The 18,365-nt window shown below is 36.7% G+C and overlaps 1 protein-coding gene across 1 annotated transcript in view; it reads left to right on the plus strand.

Annotated features, from left to right (window-relative positions):
- Positions 1-272: 272 nt before the first annotated feature.
- The window catches only part of TMEM144 (transmembrane protein 144), a 28,350-nt gene continuing 10,257 nt past the window's right edge, over positions 273-18,365 (plus strand). The window contains exons 1-8 of the mRNA XM_069493354.1: positions 273-427; positions 2,603-2,725; positions 4,685-4,784; positions 6,646-6,726; positions 11,222-11,303; positions 13,510-13,577; positions 15,459-15,577; positions 17,923-18,042. Of these exons, the coding sequence (XP_069349455.1) occupies positions 319-427; positions 2,603-2,725; positions 4,685-4,784; positions 6,646-6,726; positions 11,222-11,303; positions 13,510-13,577; positions 15,459-15,577; positions 17,923-18,042 (802 nt within the window). The 5' untranslated portion in view covers positions 273-318. The remainder of the gene's footprint in view (positions 428-2,602; positions 2,726-4,684; positions 4,785-6,645; positions 6,727-11,221; positions 11,304-13,509; positions 13,578-15,458; positions 15,578-17,922; positions 18,043-18,365) is intronic.

Raw genomic sequence — 18,365 nt, forward strand, 5'->3', positions numbered from 1 at the left:
GTGTTGAAGCCCTGAAGACTAAGATGGTTTGATTATTTTAATTGTAGGCTGTGATAAAAAAATATTTGTTGATAGAATAAATGAAAAATTGAATAAATTAATATGAAGTATAGATGTAATATATAGTTGCATAATGTCCTAGTTATCTGCAAGAAAAGATCTTTTGGAAAGCTCAATAAATATCATGTATTAATCACAATTTGTTCACAGGTTCACAACTTCTCAATTGTTTCATTTTCATTTCTTTTATTTCAGAAGTTCTTGAAAAGCACATCAAGTCTAAAGCAACCCAACTCACTCTCCGGCAGTGCTGGAACCATGAACGATAATGAAACAGACCTAACCATTGGTTACATCTCCTCTTTCTTAGCTATCCTTTTGTTTGGCTCAAACTTTGTGCCACTTAAAAAATACGACACTGGTGATGGTAATTATTTCCCTTCCTTGTTAACCTCATGTTATTTTTAAATGCAATGTTCTTTTGTTTTTTTTTTTTTTTTGGTCTTTTTAAAATGATATCTACAAAAATAGATTTTGTTGCTTTATTCCTTATACCTAATGAATAGAGCTTAAAATAAATCATTTGATAGTGCCCCTGCCAGTTCATCTCAGAGGTGGTCAGTATAGGATGACCCTTAAGATTGTGTTTCACGGTAAAGTTAGTGTGGGTATTGTCAGGAAAGCTTTTTAGCCATACCTGTTATATCTACAAAGGAAAGAAGTTATAGTCAGTTGTACTAATAACACTTGTCTTAAAAACACAAATCTCCAACACAATTGATATATTAGAGAACAATTTGAGCATTAACACAAATTTTGCGCTTGCTTACGTGCAATTTTGTCCCCTGAAAAAACACTAGGTGAACACAGAAAGTTGCACCCGGATTAATAAAGATGTGTAATGATACACAAAATGCACACACGCACACACACATTCACACACACTTCAAATGTCTCCCAGCTCCCTCAGCTCACTGCGTGGGTTATGAGGCATCACACCCATCCACATCTGGTGTCAGAACCCTCATCCAACACCTACACAATAACCACAAGCTGCAACCCTTCCGAAGCCTACTTCCACAAGCAAACTTCTAGTCTTTTTCGAATTAAAGTGCCCTATTTATTGCAGCTGTCATGTATTTAGCTGATTAACCAGTTAAAACTGTAGTACCATTTTAATTAGGTTCCAGTCTTTTGTTTTATACATCACTGATGAAGTGTTTGAGTGTTGTTCCCTTAACCCAGTTTTCCCCATGAACTCTGGTTTTTATTGCATGATTTTGCATAGTGCAGTGATTTTCAGGAATGCACCTGTTATATTATAGCAGAAATGATGGTAATGTAAATTTTAGGAAAGGAAAAGCAAGAGTTATTTTTATGTACTTGTCCTCCATATTGAAGCCAGGAGAAAGAATTGGCAATATGACAGTGAATACCTGTTGGGAATTACTTCCCTGGGGGTATTCACTACCTGATAGCAGTTGTGTTATCCCCCCAATTCATTGTCTTCATACTACTTAGGCAATAGGATTACAAATTGTTTCCCTCGAGGGCCTATCTTCTCTTTTCCTTTGGAGTTGAGACAGGAAAGGGAACTATTAGAACAACAACAACAACAACAAAAATGAATAGAGGATCTAGCTTTTAGGTCTTTCACAATTAGCTGTGTGATCCTGGGTAAATCTTATCAGCTCTTTTGTTTTCAGTGTCTCATTTGTAAAGTGAAGAATATATAAAATGAAGTTCCTTTTCATCTATCTGATCCTTTTTTTGCCATAAAGGTTAGCAGCCATTTTTTTTTCTCTCTGCTCCACTGTGAGATTGAATAGAAATAGGCAAAAATCTTCCAAAGTTAGAGTCAGAAGTGATACATTGAATTATATTATAATTGCCTCATTGTTTTTTTAAATGTCAGCTATTTCCTTAGCCTTTTAATTCCTAAATCTTTGATGATGCAAAAGCCTCAGAGAGGTATAGATATATCTCATACCACCAGGTGATCTTCAGATAACTGGCAAATGACAACTCAGAGCACAGAAAGTAGAGTAGCCCTGATCTAGAAGGCTAATTTTCTGTATGAGGCCTATATGTGGCCATAAATGACTTTATTTTTTTTACCAGAGGTGGCATTAATGATCCCTGAAGGTTTAAATCACCGTTTGCTATTCTGAAGTTTTTAATGCCATATTTTTTAGTAGCAACGGCATTAAGTGTGGCATCTGAATGAAAATATAAACTTAGTTTTGCCAATACTCTTTGGTAGAAAATTCTTGATATGTCTAATGGGAGAAAAAAAACGAATCTTAAGCAGGAATGCATGGTGTATTGGCTTTGGAGTCAAACAACTTGTATTTAAATTCCAGTTCAACAACCTACCAGGTGTTTGGACAAGTTGCTTAATCTCAGATTCATTTTCTCTATCTTTGAGCTAGGGTTAATTATAATGCAGAGTAGCTGTAAAAATGAATGCCTATATGCAAAGTGTTCGGCATATAGGCATTCAATAAATTCTGGCCCTTCCTATAATACCTCGTTGATATTCGTAAGCACTAATTCATTCAAATCAATTTGAACCACTAATACCAAGTTCTTTTATTTCCAGGAATGTTTCTCCAGTGGGTACTTTGCGCTGCCATATGGTTGGTTGCCTTGGTGGTCAATGTGATATTACATTGCCCTAAGTTTTGGCCTTTTGCAATGCTTGGGGGCTGCATTTGGGCAACAGGTAATGTATGATATAAATTATTCTTTTATCATTTAATACAATGATCAACATAATTCTCATTCACAATTGGAGGAAATAGCACAAATACTAATTCTGAATTATCCTTACCCATAGATACTAGAAATTAACCATCCTTCAGATGCCCAATAAATATTTTTGGTGCATTATCTGATTTGTTTCTCTCAATGATATCTTTCTAAGTTCCCAGAGGAAAATTATTATAATAAAAATGTTTCAATTATTCTCCATCTGTTCAAGTGTAACTCATATTATTTTATGTACTCTGGCCTTTTTTAAGTCATATTTATCAGAAAATATTTATTAAATAGTAGTCTCTACTTACATCATTTTTAGGATTTATCCTAAGTAGGATACATACATTATCATTTAAAAAGGGTTGGTTAACAGAAAAACAAAGCAAACAAAAATCTTCTCTCTGTTGCCTTATCAATACTTGAAATTATATAACTAGAATTCATACCTTTGCTTGGCCAATCAGAAATTTTTCCCTTCCATTAATATAAATGCACCCCAAGAGAGCTTTTCAACAATGAGAATTTCAAGTATCAAGGATCTTTAGAGATAATTTTGTTAAAGGCAAATAAATTTTAAAATGTTAGAAATTTATTGGTTACCCACTTAATTTGAATCTCTGAAGGATTAAATGATTTAGTGAAGTTCATGAGTTACAGGATAAAAGAGTTAACTTTCAAATTGCCACTAGGATTTCCATTATTATACCTCAGTATGATTGTTTGTCATGTCTAATGGGGAGAGAGGAACACAATAAGCATCCATCCATCCTGTAGATCTTTGTAACCACCACAGGATTTATATTCACCCAGCAGATTCCACTGGGAGTCAGTGGGGAAAGAGTCTAATTTGAGAAATGTTGCAGATGTGGATGCTCCAGGTCAGAGCAACTGACAGGATATATAGGAGGACATGGGGCATAGAGGAAAAGGAGAAATATAATGATATAGGGATTTTATTTTAGTTGATTGAAAGGGCGTTGGTATTGACATATGTGAGTAAATAGGAAAAAGAACATGTTTGAAAGGGAAAATGATGGGTTCAGCTTGGGACCTTCTGAGATTGAAGGTCCTGGTGTTTCCACAGTGCAGGACATCTGGTTGGAGATTTCTCATGGGCAGTTTGGAGCATGACACTAAAGCTCTGGAGTAGGTCCAGGCTAGAGCTAAAGTGCTGGGAACATCAGCCTAAGCCGATAGCTGAAGTCCTGAAATTAGGACAAGTTCATAAAGAGCAATATAGCAAGGGGAGGAATATGTTCAAGGGAAAATCTTTAGGGGATGCCTAAATTTAGAAGATATGATGAGGAAGAGCAGCCAGAAAAAGAGCTAAAGAGAGAAACAGGAGGAGAGTCAGGAGATGAAGGCATCTTAGAAGTCTAAAGTGAAAACCTTTTAAGAGGAAATAGCAGGACTGAGGCCAGACTGTAAAAAAATCGATCATGGACTTGGCCCTTGGTGACCCTCTAGAGCATAAGATAACGACTGTGGGAATCCAGATGACAAATCAGCTTGGGACAGCAAAATCTGGGTTCATATTAGGGCCAAAGACTTCTGCTAGCGGTTAGCCCTGGTTTGAGTCTAAGAGGATGGCCACTACTAATTTTACCACTGACAGCTTCTGCAGAGAGGCATAGAATAGAGAGCTTTGTCAAGGAGGAAGAACATCTGCACATTTAGGCAAGGAGCTAATCCAACATTTTTCTTTGTAGGATTTTTTCCCTTAGCCTAGTTCTTTTGGCAATCATAATCATAAATTTAATGCCAAAACGGGGGTTATTTTATTTAAAAAATAAGGAACTGTGCTTTAATAAATTTGTCCAAATCCCACGAGCTCCAGTTGAAGATAGACTAAAAACTAATTCTATTTATAAATGTATTTTCTGTATTGGAAATAACATGTTTCTTCTGTATATTACATCTACAGGGAACATTGCTGTCGTCCCAATTATCAAAACCATTGGTTTAGGCCTTGGAATCTTAATCTGGGGATCATTTAACGCCTTAACTGGCTGGGCGAGCTCAAGGTAATACAAATTAAGCTATTTCGACTAAAACTCCCTGTCCCTATACCCTGTGTAAGGCAAGTGTTTACTGAGGAGAATGGCATGATTTTTATTCTCACAGAGGTTATAGCTGGTAAAACATACACATAAAATATGCCACTTTTAATATGATTTTTCCTAGGCCAGGCATGGTGGCTCACACCTATAATCCTAGCACTCTGGGAACATGAGGTGGGAGGATTGCTTGAGGCCAAGAGTTTGAGACCAGTCTGAGCAAGAGTGAGACCCTGTCTCTACTAAAAACAGGAAAAAAATTAGCCAGGTGTGGTGACACACACCTGTAGTCCCAGATACTCGGGAGGCTGAGGCAGGAGGATCAGTTGAGCCTGGGAGTTTGAGGTTGCTGTGAGCTATGATGGCTTCCCTGCACTTTAGCCTGGGTGGCAGAGTGAGACTCTGTCTCAAAAAAAAAAAAAAAAAAAAGATATAGTACAGAATTATATCTAGGAAACGGAACTAGGGAGAGAAAAGGGGAACTGATGTTTATTTTCCCTTTCTACTGTATAACAATTTGCTAGACATATTATATGCATCATATATATGTCATTCTCATCTTATTTTCACAAATATATGAGGTAAGCACTATCTTATAAAAGAGCAGATACACAAAGAGCTTGAATAACTTGCTGAAGGTCACAGAGCTAAGAAGCTAGGATTCAAAGCCAGGTTATCTAGTTCCAAAGAACATATTCTTCCCTCTAGAGCAGGATCAGTTTCCCAGCCATTTTTATAAATAAAGTTTTATTGGAACACACCCAAACCCATCCATTTTAAGTATTGTCTGTGGCTGTTTTTACACTACAGTGGCAGAATTGAGTAGTTTGCAAGAGAACATCTGGCCCACAAAGCCTAAAATATTTCCTCTCTGGCCCTTCAAGAAAATGTTTGCCAACCCCAGATCTAGAGTCATGCTGTCCAATAGAGTAGCCACAAGCCATAGGAGGCCATTTATATTTAAATTTAAATTAATTACAAGTTGATAAAATTAAACATTCAGTTCCTCAGTTGCACTAGCTGGGTTGCACGTGCTCAGTAACCACATATGACTAGAGGCTGCCCTATTGTACAGTGCAGATGTAGAACAGTCCCATCGTCACAGAAAGTTCTATTGGCTTGTGCTGCCCTTGGTCAGCATTAAAATTAACATTTAAGTCACGTTTGGGAAAATGAGTAAAATGGAGGTTGTCACCTTACTTTTTGGGCTCATCATTATAACCACCTCAAAATAACGAAACAAACTAACTTACTAACCTCAAATACTTTCTTTCCTACCCTATCCCCATTCCCTGCCCTGCTTTTTACAAATACTGTTTTCTTTTTCTTTTCCTTCTTGCCTCTTTTTCCTTTGGCCCTGAATGGTTCTCAGTGATTCTTGATAGTGATCATGACAATGTCAAGGCATGAAACAAAAAAGAAGTTAAGATGAAGCCAAAGAATAAGGATATTAACCAAAATGTTATTTAAAAGTTTATTTCAAATTCTATACAAAATTGCAGCCAATTATTTAGCCTTTAATTAGTCATTTGAACTAGTTTTTCCTCATTTTTTAGTCTTAAGAAAGGGACACTTGCAAGTACTTTTACATATACTAACTCATTTAATCTTTGTAACAAACCTGTCAGGTAGGTACAATTATTATGTCATTTTAAACATGGGGAATTGAAACACAGTGAAGATAAGTAACTTACCCAAAGTCATAGTTAATAAGTGAGAGAGCTAGAGTTTGAACCCAGGAATCTGGCCCTGAGTCTATGCCCTCGAACATTATTAAAATGAAGCATTCCAACAATATCTAATTTGATGTGACTTTCTGAGTTTTCAGGTTTGGCTGGTTTGGACTGGATGCAGAAGAAGTACCAAAACCGCTGCTAAATTACATTGGAGCTGGGCTATCGGTAGTAAGGTACACAACCACTTCTAACCATTTAGCTGTTCTTCCAACCATTTAGAGTGCTTTTTAAAGATCCTGATGTGTTTACATTTTTTAAACCCGCGTTTCATAAAATCTATATGATTGTTCCTCAGATTCTTCACTTACAATGACACACTGGTTTTAGAGGACAAAAAGTGCCAGATCTGGGCTCAAGAGCCCCAGCTTTAGCTCTCCAAAGCCCTTAAACCCCAGGAAATCAGCTCAGTTTTATCATCTATAAAATGTAGAAAATCATAATACATAGCTCATAAATTGGGATCAAATGGCATATTATTTTGCAAACTAAAACGTGCTACACCAACAAATGTTCTGCTTGCTTCCTGGTTCCCTGGAATAGCCATTAACTTTTGCTCCTACTTAGTGGTCATTGCTCTGTCTCCTTACTCCTCTCAACCTAGCTAGATAACCACTCTCTCACTTGTGAAAACACATACTCTTTTGAATATCTGTTTTGGGATGTAGCTGTGTCTAGTTGTATGCACTGTCTGCATAAGGATGAAAATGACTTTGAATTGCTATATGGCAGTGTTCACTCAATAAAACTCTAACAGGAACTGGGTCACCTTAAATTCAGTCCCCTTTCCTCCTTGGATTCCATTTATACTCCCTGTCAGTGCTTCACATAATGAATGGCACTGCCTAGAAAGATTTTAGTACTTTTTTATTCTTCAGGGAAAGAACACTATATTTGCCTTATTCCAGCAATGATGGCATTTTCCCAGCCACATTCAGGAACAATCTCTTTGTCATTGAAATGTTGCCTAAGAGAGTACTCCCAGGCCAATTGAAGAGGAAATAACATAAATTATTCTAAAATAGAAGATTCCTGACACTTATTTTTGTTACAGGCAATTTTATGTATTTTATACAATTCATATAGAATTCTAACTTTGACTAGCTCTCTCAAAAACAATTTCCTTATACCCCAAAATTGTAATGTAACATGTCTTCTGTTTTGACTTTATGGTAATTTAAGGCTAGTTTTCCCAGTGCATCAGACATTGTTTTTCTTCATATTTCTTTTTTATTTAGAAAGAATACATTCTCTAAAATCACAAGTCAATTATTCATGTTCCAACACTTCTACCTGTGTGACCTCGGGCAAATCACTTCATTGCTCCAAGCCCTTTAGTTTCTACATCTTTAAAGAGGGGATAATAATAGAACCAACCTCATAAGATATTTTGAGGATTAAATGTAATAAAGTATGTTTAGTGCTTTGTACGGTGCTAAGCACATGGTTAATGCTCTATTAGGTAGTTTTTACTATAATTATTTTTATTAATAACTATGTATGTTCAATTACCATTTCCCCTCTGGGCATCTGTTGCTTAACTTTATGTTAAACTAGTCAGTGCACCTGAGGAATCGTGCTGCTCAGTTTGGAGGTTGGTCTGTGGCAGATAAATTCAGTGATCTCTTCCTGTAATGTAGCCAGGGACCCTTCTGTGTTTCTCCACTGAATGGAATTTCTAGAATCTGTTATTTCATCATTTTAAGTCAGTTAAATCAGTTTGTTTGGCATTCATTGAATAAACTTGGAGCTTCATGGTCAGTGTAAAGAAAGTTGGAATATGGTTGCATTGGTTTAGGTAAGATGTTGCTTTTCCTTTTAAAATTAAAATTACTGCTTCTATCCTCTCTGTATGGTGGAATTTTGTAAGGATTGGTCAGATAAGTTCTAGTTTTACATTTTCTCTACATGATATATAAGGTAAGTGTCAATCTGTATAACCAAAACCACTCTAGGTATGTTAAACAGCATGGGATTTAACACAGGGAATTATTTACAAAACTCAGTGGAGCAAAATAAAGAAGGTGGCACCACCCATAACCCCAGAGCCCACACTCCAGCTGGCACTGCTGGAACAGTTGCCGCTGCCCTGACCTATTGCTGCTGCTGAAACTGTGGGAGTCGCCATCAAAGCAAAATGGTTTCTCCCTTCTTTTCATCTTAAGCAAGTGCCTCCCAGGGCAGAACTCAGCTGCCAATAGAGATAGTGAAAGGTAGTTTTCAGTCTACTAGGCCCCAGGGTTTGGGAGAGAGCAGATAAGTGTGGAAATGGATCTGACACCAAGAAACAATATCTAGGACACGTTCTTAAACGTTTGCTTTAATGAAGTTCCAGGAGTTTCAGGAGTTAAAACTCAATTAAAAAAATAATAATGTGCTTTAGATTCTCCTTCAGAGTCTGCTCGCCATTCCTTTTTCTTCTCCCCTGACTTGCCTTCCCTGGAGGGCTATGTTTACTCCCACAGCTTCAGCCATTATTTTACATTGCAGGGAAAAACAAACCCTTGTTTCTAGCCATTACCTTTCCTCAGGGCCACGGCCCTTGTCCCCTCTGTGAACCAGGCTGGACATCTCCACATGGCTGCCCCGTAGGTACCTCCTGTTCTGCAAAGAGAGTATATACCCATTTTTTAGATGAAAAATGTCAAGGCTGAGAGCGGTTAAGTGATTTGTTAGAGGGTCATACAGTTGTTTGAGGAAAAAAATCAAGGACTTTACAGCCTCTAAGTATTTCTAACATATCATTCTGCATTGTTTATTAGAAAACACACTGGTCTATACAAAGTAGAGGGTTTTCACTGTATAATTTTGAGAATAAAATATAATTGCCTTACAAGTTACAAGTAATAGCCTTACAAATTACATACACACATACACTTATACATATATACATTTAAATCATTTAGATATATACAAATAATTTGGTTGTACGCATTTATTTTTACTATTAAGTACTTTGAGGACCCTGAAGGAGATATAAGATGTTGTTTCTACTGTGAAGGGGGAAAGATGTGATACATTTCCTCACCCATCATAAGGGTTATGGCCAACACTCTTATAACAGGAGGTTAAGAGAAAAGCATAACAAATTTAATCAAAGTTTTCCATGACACGGGAGCCTTCAGAAATGAATAGCCAAAGACCCAAGGGCTGAGGGGAGAAGCCCAGCGGGACCTGACCTTCTCAGCATGCCAAAGCGCCATACTTTGGGATATCATTTTCTGAGCCCCAACAATATCTTCTATTAGAAAATCTTTGGGAAAAAGGTCATTCGGAATTGTGGCAAATGGTCTGGATTATGTGGTAACTATTCTCAGTGTTGGGTGAATTCCAAGAGGAAGATACAGTGAGGACTGGCCTGGGGGAAGTTCTCTTAGCACTTCTACTCTTCTTTAGTTTGGGTAGGAAGAAGAGGGTGTGTCGGTGTCCAGCAGAGGAAGAAAAACAAGCAAGAGCAAGTGGTTGTGAAAGATTGGGGAGGGGCGGGAAGTGGCTAGGGATGAAAGTTGAGATAGGTTGGGAGGAGCAGAATGCAGAGAGCCAGAAAAACCAGAAAGGAAAGTTAAATTTCATGTGAAAGGGAGTATGCTACTATTCAAGTTTTTAAAGCAATTAAGAGACTGAACTAAGGAAGCTAACTAGGAAATTTTAAATTTTTATCCACAAGATAGCATATATTATTAATGTACACTACTCTGTACCTAGCCACCTACCCTATTTTAGCCTCATATGTGCTTTGAAAGCTTCTTATTTTCTTTTAAATTTTGAACCATGCAAGTGTATTAAAAAGCATTTTAAAGGGGATGTCAAAAGTAGACCAAGGTTATTCATTTTCTTAAGTTAATTTAATATTGTAACACATTTTAACATATTTGCATGGTTTCAAAGTTAGTAAGTGAAGCATTTGTTGCAAAGACACTGAACATACATAGTGCATTATGAGAGAGAGATTAACAGGAAAAAGATCATTAGGCTCAAGGGTGTGTGCTTTTAGTCTCTTAAAATTCATCCTGGAGATCTTTCCATATCACAACATAGAGATCATCCTCATTCTTTTTCTATAGCTGCATATTATTCCATTGCATGATCACATAGGTCACCTCACCTAAATGTGGGTGTACATGTGTTAGTGGGCCTGGAGCAGGATTGCTAAGGGCACATCTGTGGCTTCGGTAGACAGCCCCAGATTCTCCTCTGTGGGAGTCATACAATCTTGCACACACATCAGGAATATATAAGGGTTCCTGTCCCCTATAGTTTGTCCAATTAAGGATGTTGTTAAACGTTAGAGGTTTGTCAATATGACAGATGAGAAATATTATTTCAATGTAGTTTCCATCTGTATTTCTTTTACGAAGTAATTCTAAAGTTAAGCAACCCATAGAAAGAAAGATGGGGCCATTGACTGAAACAAGGAAAGCAGGAGAAAGATCTGATTTGGGGGGAGAACTTAAGAGTTTAGCCTTTCACCCGTTGCAATTAAGGAAAATGAGAGACATCAAAGAGAATGGGAGTTCTGAAGAAATGGCAGGATCACTGAAGGGGCAACTTGGAAATAATCATCATATCATTAGAACTTGACGGTTTAAGTTGTGTTTTCTCTCCAAAATCAGGCAGCTGGATATAAACCAGTATCATGATATGCATCACGAAAGTTTATTTTCTTTGCAGTGCTTTCATATTTCTGTTCATCAAAAGCGAACTACCGAATAACCCGTGTTCCGTGGATACCACACCATTAATGACAGAGCATGTGAGTATAGTATGAGAGACAACTTGATTTGAAACATAAAATTAAGATAAAAGGAAAATACATGAATCTGAAACACAGACAAGAGGGTAGTGTTTCCTTGTCACTCACAGCTGTATAAAATATCTTAGCGTATTTATCATGGCAAGGCCTACGTAGCAACCAATCAGTATTTCCACAGGAAAGTTTCTCAGCAAGCACAGAGGTCTATTTATTTTTATTAACAGTAGATCCCTACTAGGAGATTATATATGTAAAACTCCATACCTTGGAATGATTTAAAGATTCCTATGATAGAGGAATCCTAAGTACTGTGGCAGAATGTGAACGTAGCTGTAGAGAGGAGGGGGAAGGAGGTTTTGAAGTCAGCCTGGGGGAGGAACAGATGACAGGAAGCTAACAGAAGGGTAAGCGAAGTCATATGACAGTGGGAAATTGGAGTTGATTTTCTTTGTATTTCTTTTTTCTGCTGTATCCTGTCCTACTCAAAGGTAAAGATAGAAAATATGGAGTGAGTTATGTTTTGACCTGGAAGAGTCTGCATTAGTTTGGAATGGCAAATCTGGGTTATGTAGGGGCAACCTTTAAAAGGAACCTGACACAGCACAATTGTCAGTAGCTGTATATGCAAAAGTGATTTCAGGGAAAATCCCTACTGCCAAGAACTGAGACTAAAGTCCTCCCTGTCTCAAGAACTCCTCTTACCTGCCGGGGACCGGTGCTACCCAGCCGCCCTGAATCCAGCTGCCCACACCCCCACTGGGGTATTGCCTCCCCAAAAGGTGCTGCCTCTACTCCTTACTTCAAAAGTAATCTTTCCTTCTTCCCCGATCAAAACATTTTATCAACTAAGATGACTGAGACTTTAGTTCAGTTGACTCTAAAGTTGAATAATAATTTGCTTAAGTGTAAGCGAGAAGAAGCTTATGAACCCATCCATAGGCATCTGTAATGAAGGAAATGTTTCAGGGAGAGTGGAGGAATTGAGACTGGGAGAAGGTCCGTGTTCCGTGCCTCTGTTGGGGATCCAGATACCTCCTAACCAGCCACCCTTCAAACAAAGGAACAGTAAAATAAAATAAAATATATACAACTTGGTAAAAGATACACAGTAGGCTAACTGCCTTAGATTTTTCTAGGGAAGGTGGAAGGATAGAAGCAAACTAAGTTTATAGATACACAACCAGCATGATTAGTTGGTATACAACCATACATCATGAGCTCCTTACAGTAGAAGAAAGCATTATTGCCAAAGGAAAACCTGATTTAGCACATGACAAAGAATTCCCATCTAATTTCTTATCTCTTACAAAAGGAGTATAACACCACAGATACTTCAGCTAAAAGGCACAAAAGTTTACAGTTGTCTCCCCTTATTGATGGGGGATATGTTCCAAGGGGATGCCTGAAACTGTGGACAATACCGAAACTTATATATAATGTCTTTTTGATCCAGTCACCAAGACAGCTACCAAGTGACTAATTGGCAAGTAGCGTATTCAGTGTGGATACACTAGACAAAGGGAGGATTCATGTCCCAGGCGGGACAGAGAGGGATGGTGCAAGAGTTCATAGTGCTACTCAGAACAAAGCACAATTTGAAACTTACAAATTCTTTATTTCCAGAATTTTTCATTTAATATTTTTGGACCATGGTTGACAGTGGGTAACTGAAACCACACAAAATGAAACTGCAGATAAGGGGGGAATACTATACATTCAATAGTAGAAATTATGAATTTCCTTATAAACTTTCCTGACTTAGAATATTAGCCTAATCTTGAAACATGGCTGGAAATGTTTTATTAACTAATTCAGTAAAAAAAAAAAAAAATCAGTATAAAAAATGCTTATTGATCTTAGGCATTCCATACTTGGTTCTGATGTCTTTACAGATTATGCGGACTATTAAAATATGCCAATGAAACACAAGGGTTAATAACTTTTTGTTAGTTTTGATAGGTGTAGCCACATATGAAACTGTGAAAATTTTAAGTGGAGAACTTGCCAACTGCCAAACTATTTTGAATGAAAGAGGAACAGGATTAGAAACAGGAGAGTCTGGAGATAGGAGAGTGCGTAGGTGACGTGTTCGTATTTTAAAGCACGTTTGAGAGAGGAGAGAAAAACACTGGAAATCTTTTTGTCATCAGTGTGATTTTCAACTGAATTCTCTTTTTGTTTTGGTTTTTGCCAATGTTTTCAATAGGTGATCAACGAATCTCAAGATCCCTGTTCCTGGGTGGATAAACTTTCTAGAGTACACTACCGCATAGTGTAAGGAGAGGTTACTTCTTGGTTCGTTATTCTATTTAATACTTGGTTGAAGCGGGGATTACCAGAGAGAAGTGATATTCATCTGAGTTCCAAAAGAAAATGGTACTGCAAGCTTTAGCTTTAGTCCTGTGGGGCAAAGTTTTCTTTGTCCCCAGCTGAATTTTAGGTACAGATGCCCTTGAGCTCAGCTGCTTCAAGGAATTACTAAGCCACTGTAGTATCTCTGACCAGTAAGGAAAGGACAAAAGCAACTTCATTTTGCAGGACCTGTGCACCTAAAGTAAAAGAGATAGTATAATAACCCACATGCTCTCAGCAATCATGGTTGTATTAGGCAAGAACGTCTCTAGCACTGCACCATCCAGGATGTCTGCCCTACACTGGGAATATCTCTGATCGTGTTTTAGACGATTTTATAATCCCAAGACATTCATTGTCAAATATAGTGAAATATTCTGTATCCGTGTGGGTCCTACCCCCACTACCTTAACTTGGACTCAGAGAGTTATTAGACTCAACATCCGACTTCAGAGTGTTTGGATTTTATTTTTGGACTGCCAAGGAAATATGAAATACATAATAATTAATACCTTGCATTTCATAATTGATGGCTTTTTTTAACTATATGTGGTGATACCTTCTTTTTACTCAAGAATATAAAGCTTTCCCTTAGATAGTATATACATTATCTTCACAGTTGAAAAGAGCATCACCTGGCACACAGTAGGTACTCAGTAAATATCTGAACAAACTGAATGAATGTATGAACTAATAAAAAACAAACTTTGGAAGAAATAAATATGTTGCTGTTTTTGCCTCCAAATAAAAAAAAATGTTTCAAAAAAATTATTTTTCAAACTTTTTTTCACAAAGCATCTCCTCCATTAAGAGGATTTTTGTTTAGAAAAGTATTTTTGGTTGTCTTATAATTCACCAGGCCTAGTTCATGAGTGACATTTGTGTCTGGGACACTCCAGGACTCGGAAGTCCAGGCTTCATGTGACACAGGGACTTGCAGTGAGAGCAGAACACCTTGCTGAGGTGGCCCCGTCAGTTCCTACAGTCTTATGCTCCTTAAAGCAGTATTAAAATTGACTAAGAATTTGTTTTTAAGCTTTGGAGGGAATCATTTTTCCCTACAGCTTTCTGTTTTATGTCATTGTCTTTTGTATTAACTTCAAGGGACTGTTCCAAAATATCAGTCACCTCCCTCAAAATCATTAGAAATGCTTGCTTCATGCAGATGTAGCCCAAGTCTGGGGAGTTGGGATGATTCCGGCGCTTAAAATGAAACATTTTTTTTCTTATAATAAGAAATGTTTTACCTGAAATATCCAGATCATTTGATTAAATCAGCACTTCCTCTCGACCAAGCCATTGTCAATTTAGGCATAGGCAAGTCTGTGGATCTCAATAGTTGTTTTGGACAAACATCTATTTAGTACTTAGTCTGTCCTAGTTCTATGCTGGATAGTATAGGATGTTTAAAAACCAAGCACAAGGCATAGTATCAGTCCATATATATCAAATAATTTAGAGAGCCAAGTTTATTTATGTAGGCTGTACAATATAACAGTAGCAATATTCTTGTCTATGTAATGATGACTTATAATGATAATCTATTAAAACTTCTATAAATCATGTAGTTCCAAAATTAGTCAGTGGAGGACTGAAGCTACTATCCTAGTCCCCATGCAACATTAACACTGCGGGGTATTGCTCTGACTTCTGCCAGTCACAGAGCTTGAGATAGATGGGTGCTTTCTGCTTAACTGCTTGTGATTTGCATTTTGAAGCATCCTTTAGCTATGATTCCATTTGTGTGTTTGTCAGAAATATTGCTTTGGGCCAAGATTAATAGTGATTTATTTATTTTTTAAGGGGCTGCAGTCTTGCAGTGCTATCCGGAGCTCTCTATGGATCTACATTTGTGCCAATCATTTATATCAAGGACCATAGCAAAAGAAATGATAGTATGTATGCAGGGGCAAGCCAGTATGGTAAGAGTACAGTCATTTTCCTTTATAAACAAAATCATTAATATCTATTTTTATGATTATAAGAATCGTGATATTAGTAAATATTGGTATATAGATTGGATCTCACCTGTTCATTGTCAGTGGTGAATTAGAAAGGCACTGAAGACTAAAAGAAAGAAAGGACTGTTTGAGTATTTTTGTATGATCTTTAACATACAAATACAATCAACTTTGGTCAGAATTCATTTCAACTCCTTGGATCTTAACAGATGTTTCTGGCTTTCCTATAAGGATTTGGAGATTATTTTCCAGTTAGATGATGTCTGGGAAAATATGTATTCTTCTGCTCTTTTACAAAAGGCTAAAGTGTAGTATATAGTACTTTAAAATCAAGTAAAGGTCAAAGTATAGCCTTAGTAAAGGTCAAAGTGTAGCCTATTTAGTCAAAGGATATTATTTTTCAAGTACAAACTAGTGAGTTGAAAGGCCAACATAATGCTTCCTGTTAATATCTCAGTTTCTAGATAGAATTAATCTCTTAGGAGTAAACTCAATACTGTATGCAATAGCCTTGTACAAGCTCAAAAGGAGATGAAAGAGTGTCTAATTTAGGGATCCTATAATTATGTTGAAACATGGCTTATATCCAGGAAATGATAAGAAAAATGCAATCTTTGATAAAATAATGTTCTAAATCAGATGGTACACAAAATTAATGTGATCTGTGTTCAGATAAGGGAGAAGTTTGTAGAGCAAAAGTCACGAGACAAATATTGATGAAGACATTGAAATTTGAACTCATCTTTAACAGTGGATCGAATCTGAGTAGATGCTATAATTTCCATTCTTTTTCTATTTGGGCCTATGTCCAGTGCTCAACCCTTTTATTGATTTCTTTTGTTAAGGTTTAATACAAATACTTTTTTTACTTTTATAAAAGAATGAAAACTAATACAAATAGAATAACACAGGATAAATGAAAAGAGGAGGAAACAAGAGTGGGAAAATAAAAGAAACCAGGAAAGAGTCTAAAAGCTTTGTACCACGTTTGCATACTTGCCAGAAATGAGCCATACATTTGGCTCGCAGGTTTCTTGTATCCACAAGGGAAATCAGATGAGTCCCATGATTCAGTGAGCACAAGATAAAAACAACTAATTGTTCAGGAGTACAGTTGTTCTTGGTACTGAGACATAATAAACAATGTCCTCGAAAATCTCTTTAAATAAATAGAACAATGAGTTCTTAGAAATCTTGCTTATATGACCACTCTGAATGTAATGTGATAGGAACACTTTGTTCCAGTTTATACGAGGGTGACTTTTAAAATTTTTTTTATTTAACAAACACATATGTAGTATGTGTGCTGTGTCCTACGTCCTTTACAAATACTAACTCGGTTAACCCTCAGAGCAACTGATACCGTTATTATCTTAGTTTTACAATTGAGAAAATTAAAACAGAAAGACAAGATGATATGCCCAAGCCCTAAAGTTAGTGAATAGTGGAATGATGATTTGGTCTTAGCTGGTCCATGCTTTTAATTGCTATGTTTTGCTGTCTTTTGTGGTGGGTCATATATGATGTATTGTTCTTATATGATCCAAAAGTAGGATTTAAGATTTAGAAGAAAAGACAAACTCTCTGTCCTTCAAGCTTTCCTCCCTAAATGTGGCTGCTCATCTTTATCAAAATTTTAAGTGACAGAAACATTGAGCCCAATGTATGTCTCTCAGCCAAAAACCTGTCGTGCACCCATCTGTGTGGCCAGAGTACCATCTGCTTAACAGTCAATGGAGTTGGGGGTTTTTCAGGGATTGGGCCACCATCATGGGTTATTAACTCCCCCATGGACTTAGGTTTGTAATAAGTGAGTGAATAAAACCCTCTTTGGAATAACTTCCCAAATATCCTTCTGCATATCTGTCATCTGCAACAGAGATGCTGTTCTCAGATTGATCAATAGACAATATAAAATTAGCTCCCCCCAATTTTTTTCACCCACATCCCCACTGCCATCAGCCTGGAGATTTGCTGTCATTGCCACAGTCTTTAATAAAATTAGGTCTGAATACCTAAGTATTAACATGATAGTCACATAATTCATTGTTTCTTACTTAGCTTTCTCAGATGATCATAACTAGCCTTTTAGATTTGATTATAGTAACTAATTTGCTACTTAATATTTCTAGATTTTAAATATATTAATTAAAATTCTATATGAACAAAATGCAGAAAACTAGGATGATTAAATACAATTAATGGTTATTGTTAAGGTTAATTTTGATGAATTTATTTTCAGAAATCTAAATATATTTGGAATGGTTAAAAATGGCATTTGAGAGTTTTATAATCTGTATTTTCAGATTTAGACTATGTTTTTGCACACTTCAGCGGCATCTTTCTTACAAGTACAATCTACTTTCTGGCCTACTGCATGGCCATGAAAAATAGTCCTAAACTCTATCCTGAGGCAGTATTACCAGGTAAGGATATTTACTACAGAAAATCTTCTTCTTATGTGAAAGTATCATCCATTACTCATTTACTTGAATAATTTTCTTCTGGAAACCAAGCCATCCTTTGTGTATGTGTGTGTGTGTATGTGTGTGTGTTATGTGTTCATTCATTGCCTTAATAACTTTGGCCCAGCTCACCACCAAATATGAAGTATTTAAAAACCCATGAAACTAGATATGAACTGTGGGTCATTATTACAGAACCTAAAACTTAAACAATGAATTAAAGACCTTTTCCTTTGCCAAAAATCTTCTATATTATTCATCAGTCTTCACTGTTTCTTTTTCAC

The sequence above is a fragment of the Eulemur rufifrons genome, chromosome 18, assembly GCF_041146395.1.
Source record: "Eulemur rufifrons isolate Redbay chromosome 18, OSU_ERuf_1, whole genome shotgun sequence".
In the NCBI taxonomy this organism is placed as follows: Eukaryota; Metazoa; Chordata; class Mammalia; order Primates; family Lemuridae; genus Eulemur; species Eulemur rufifrons.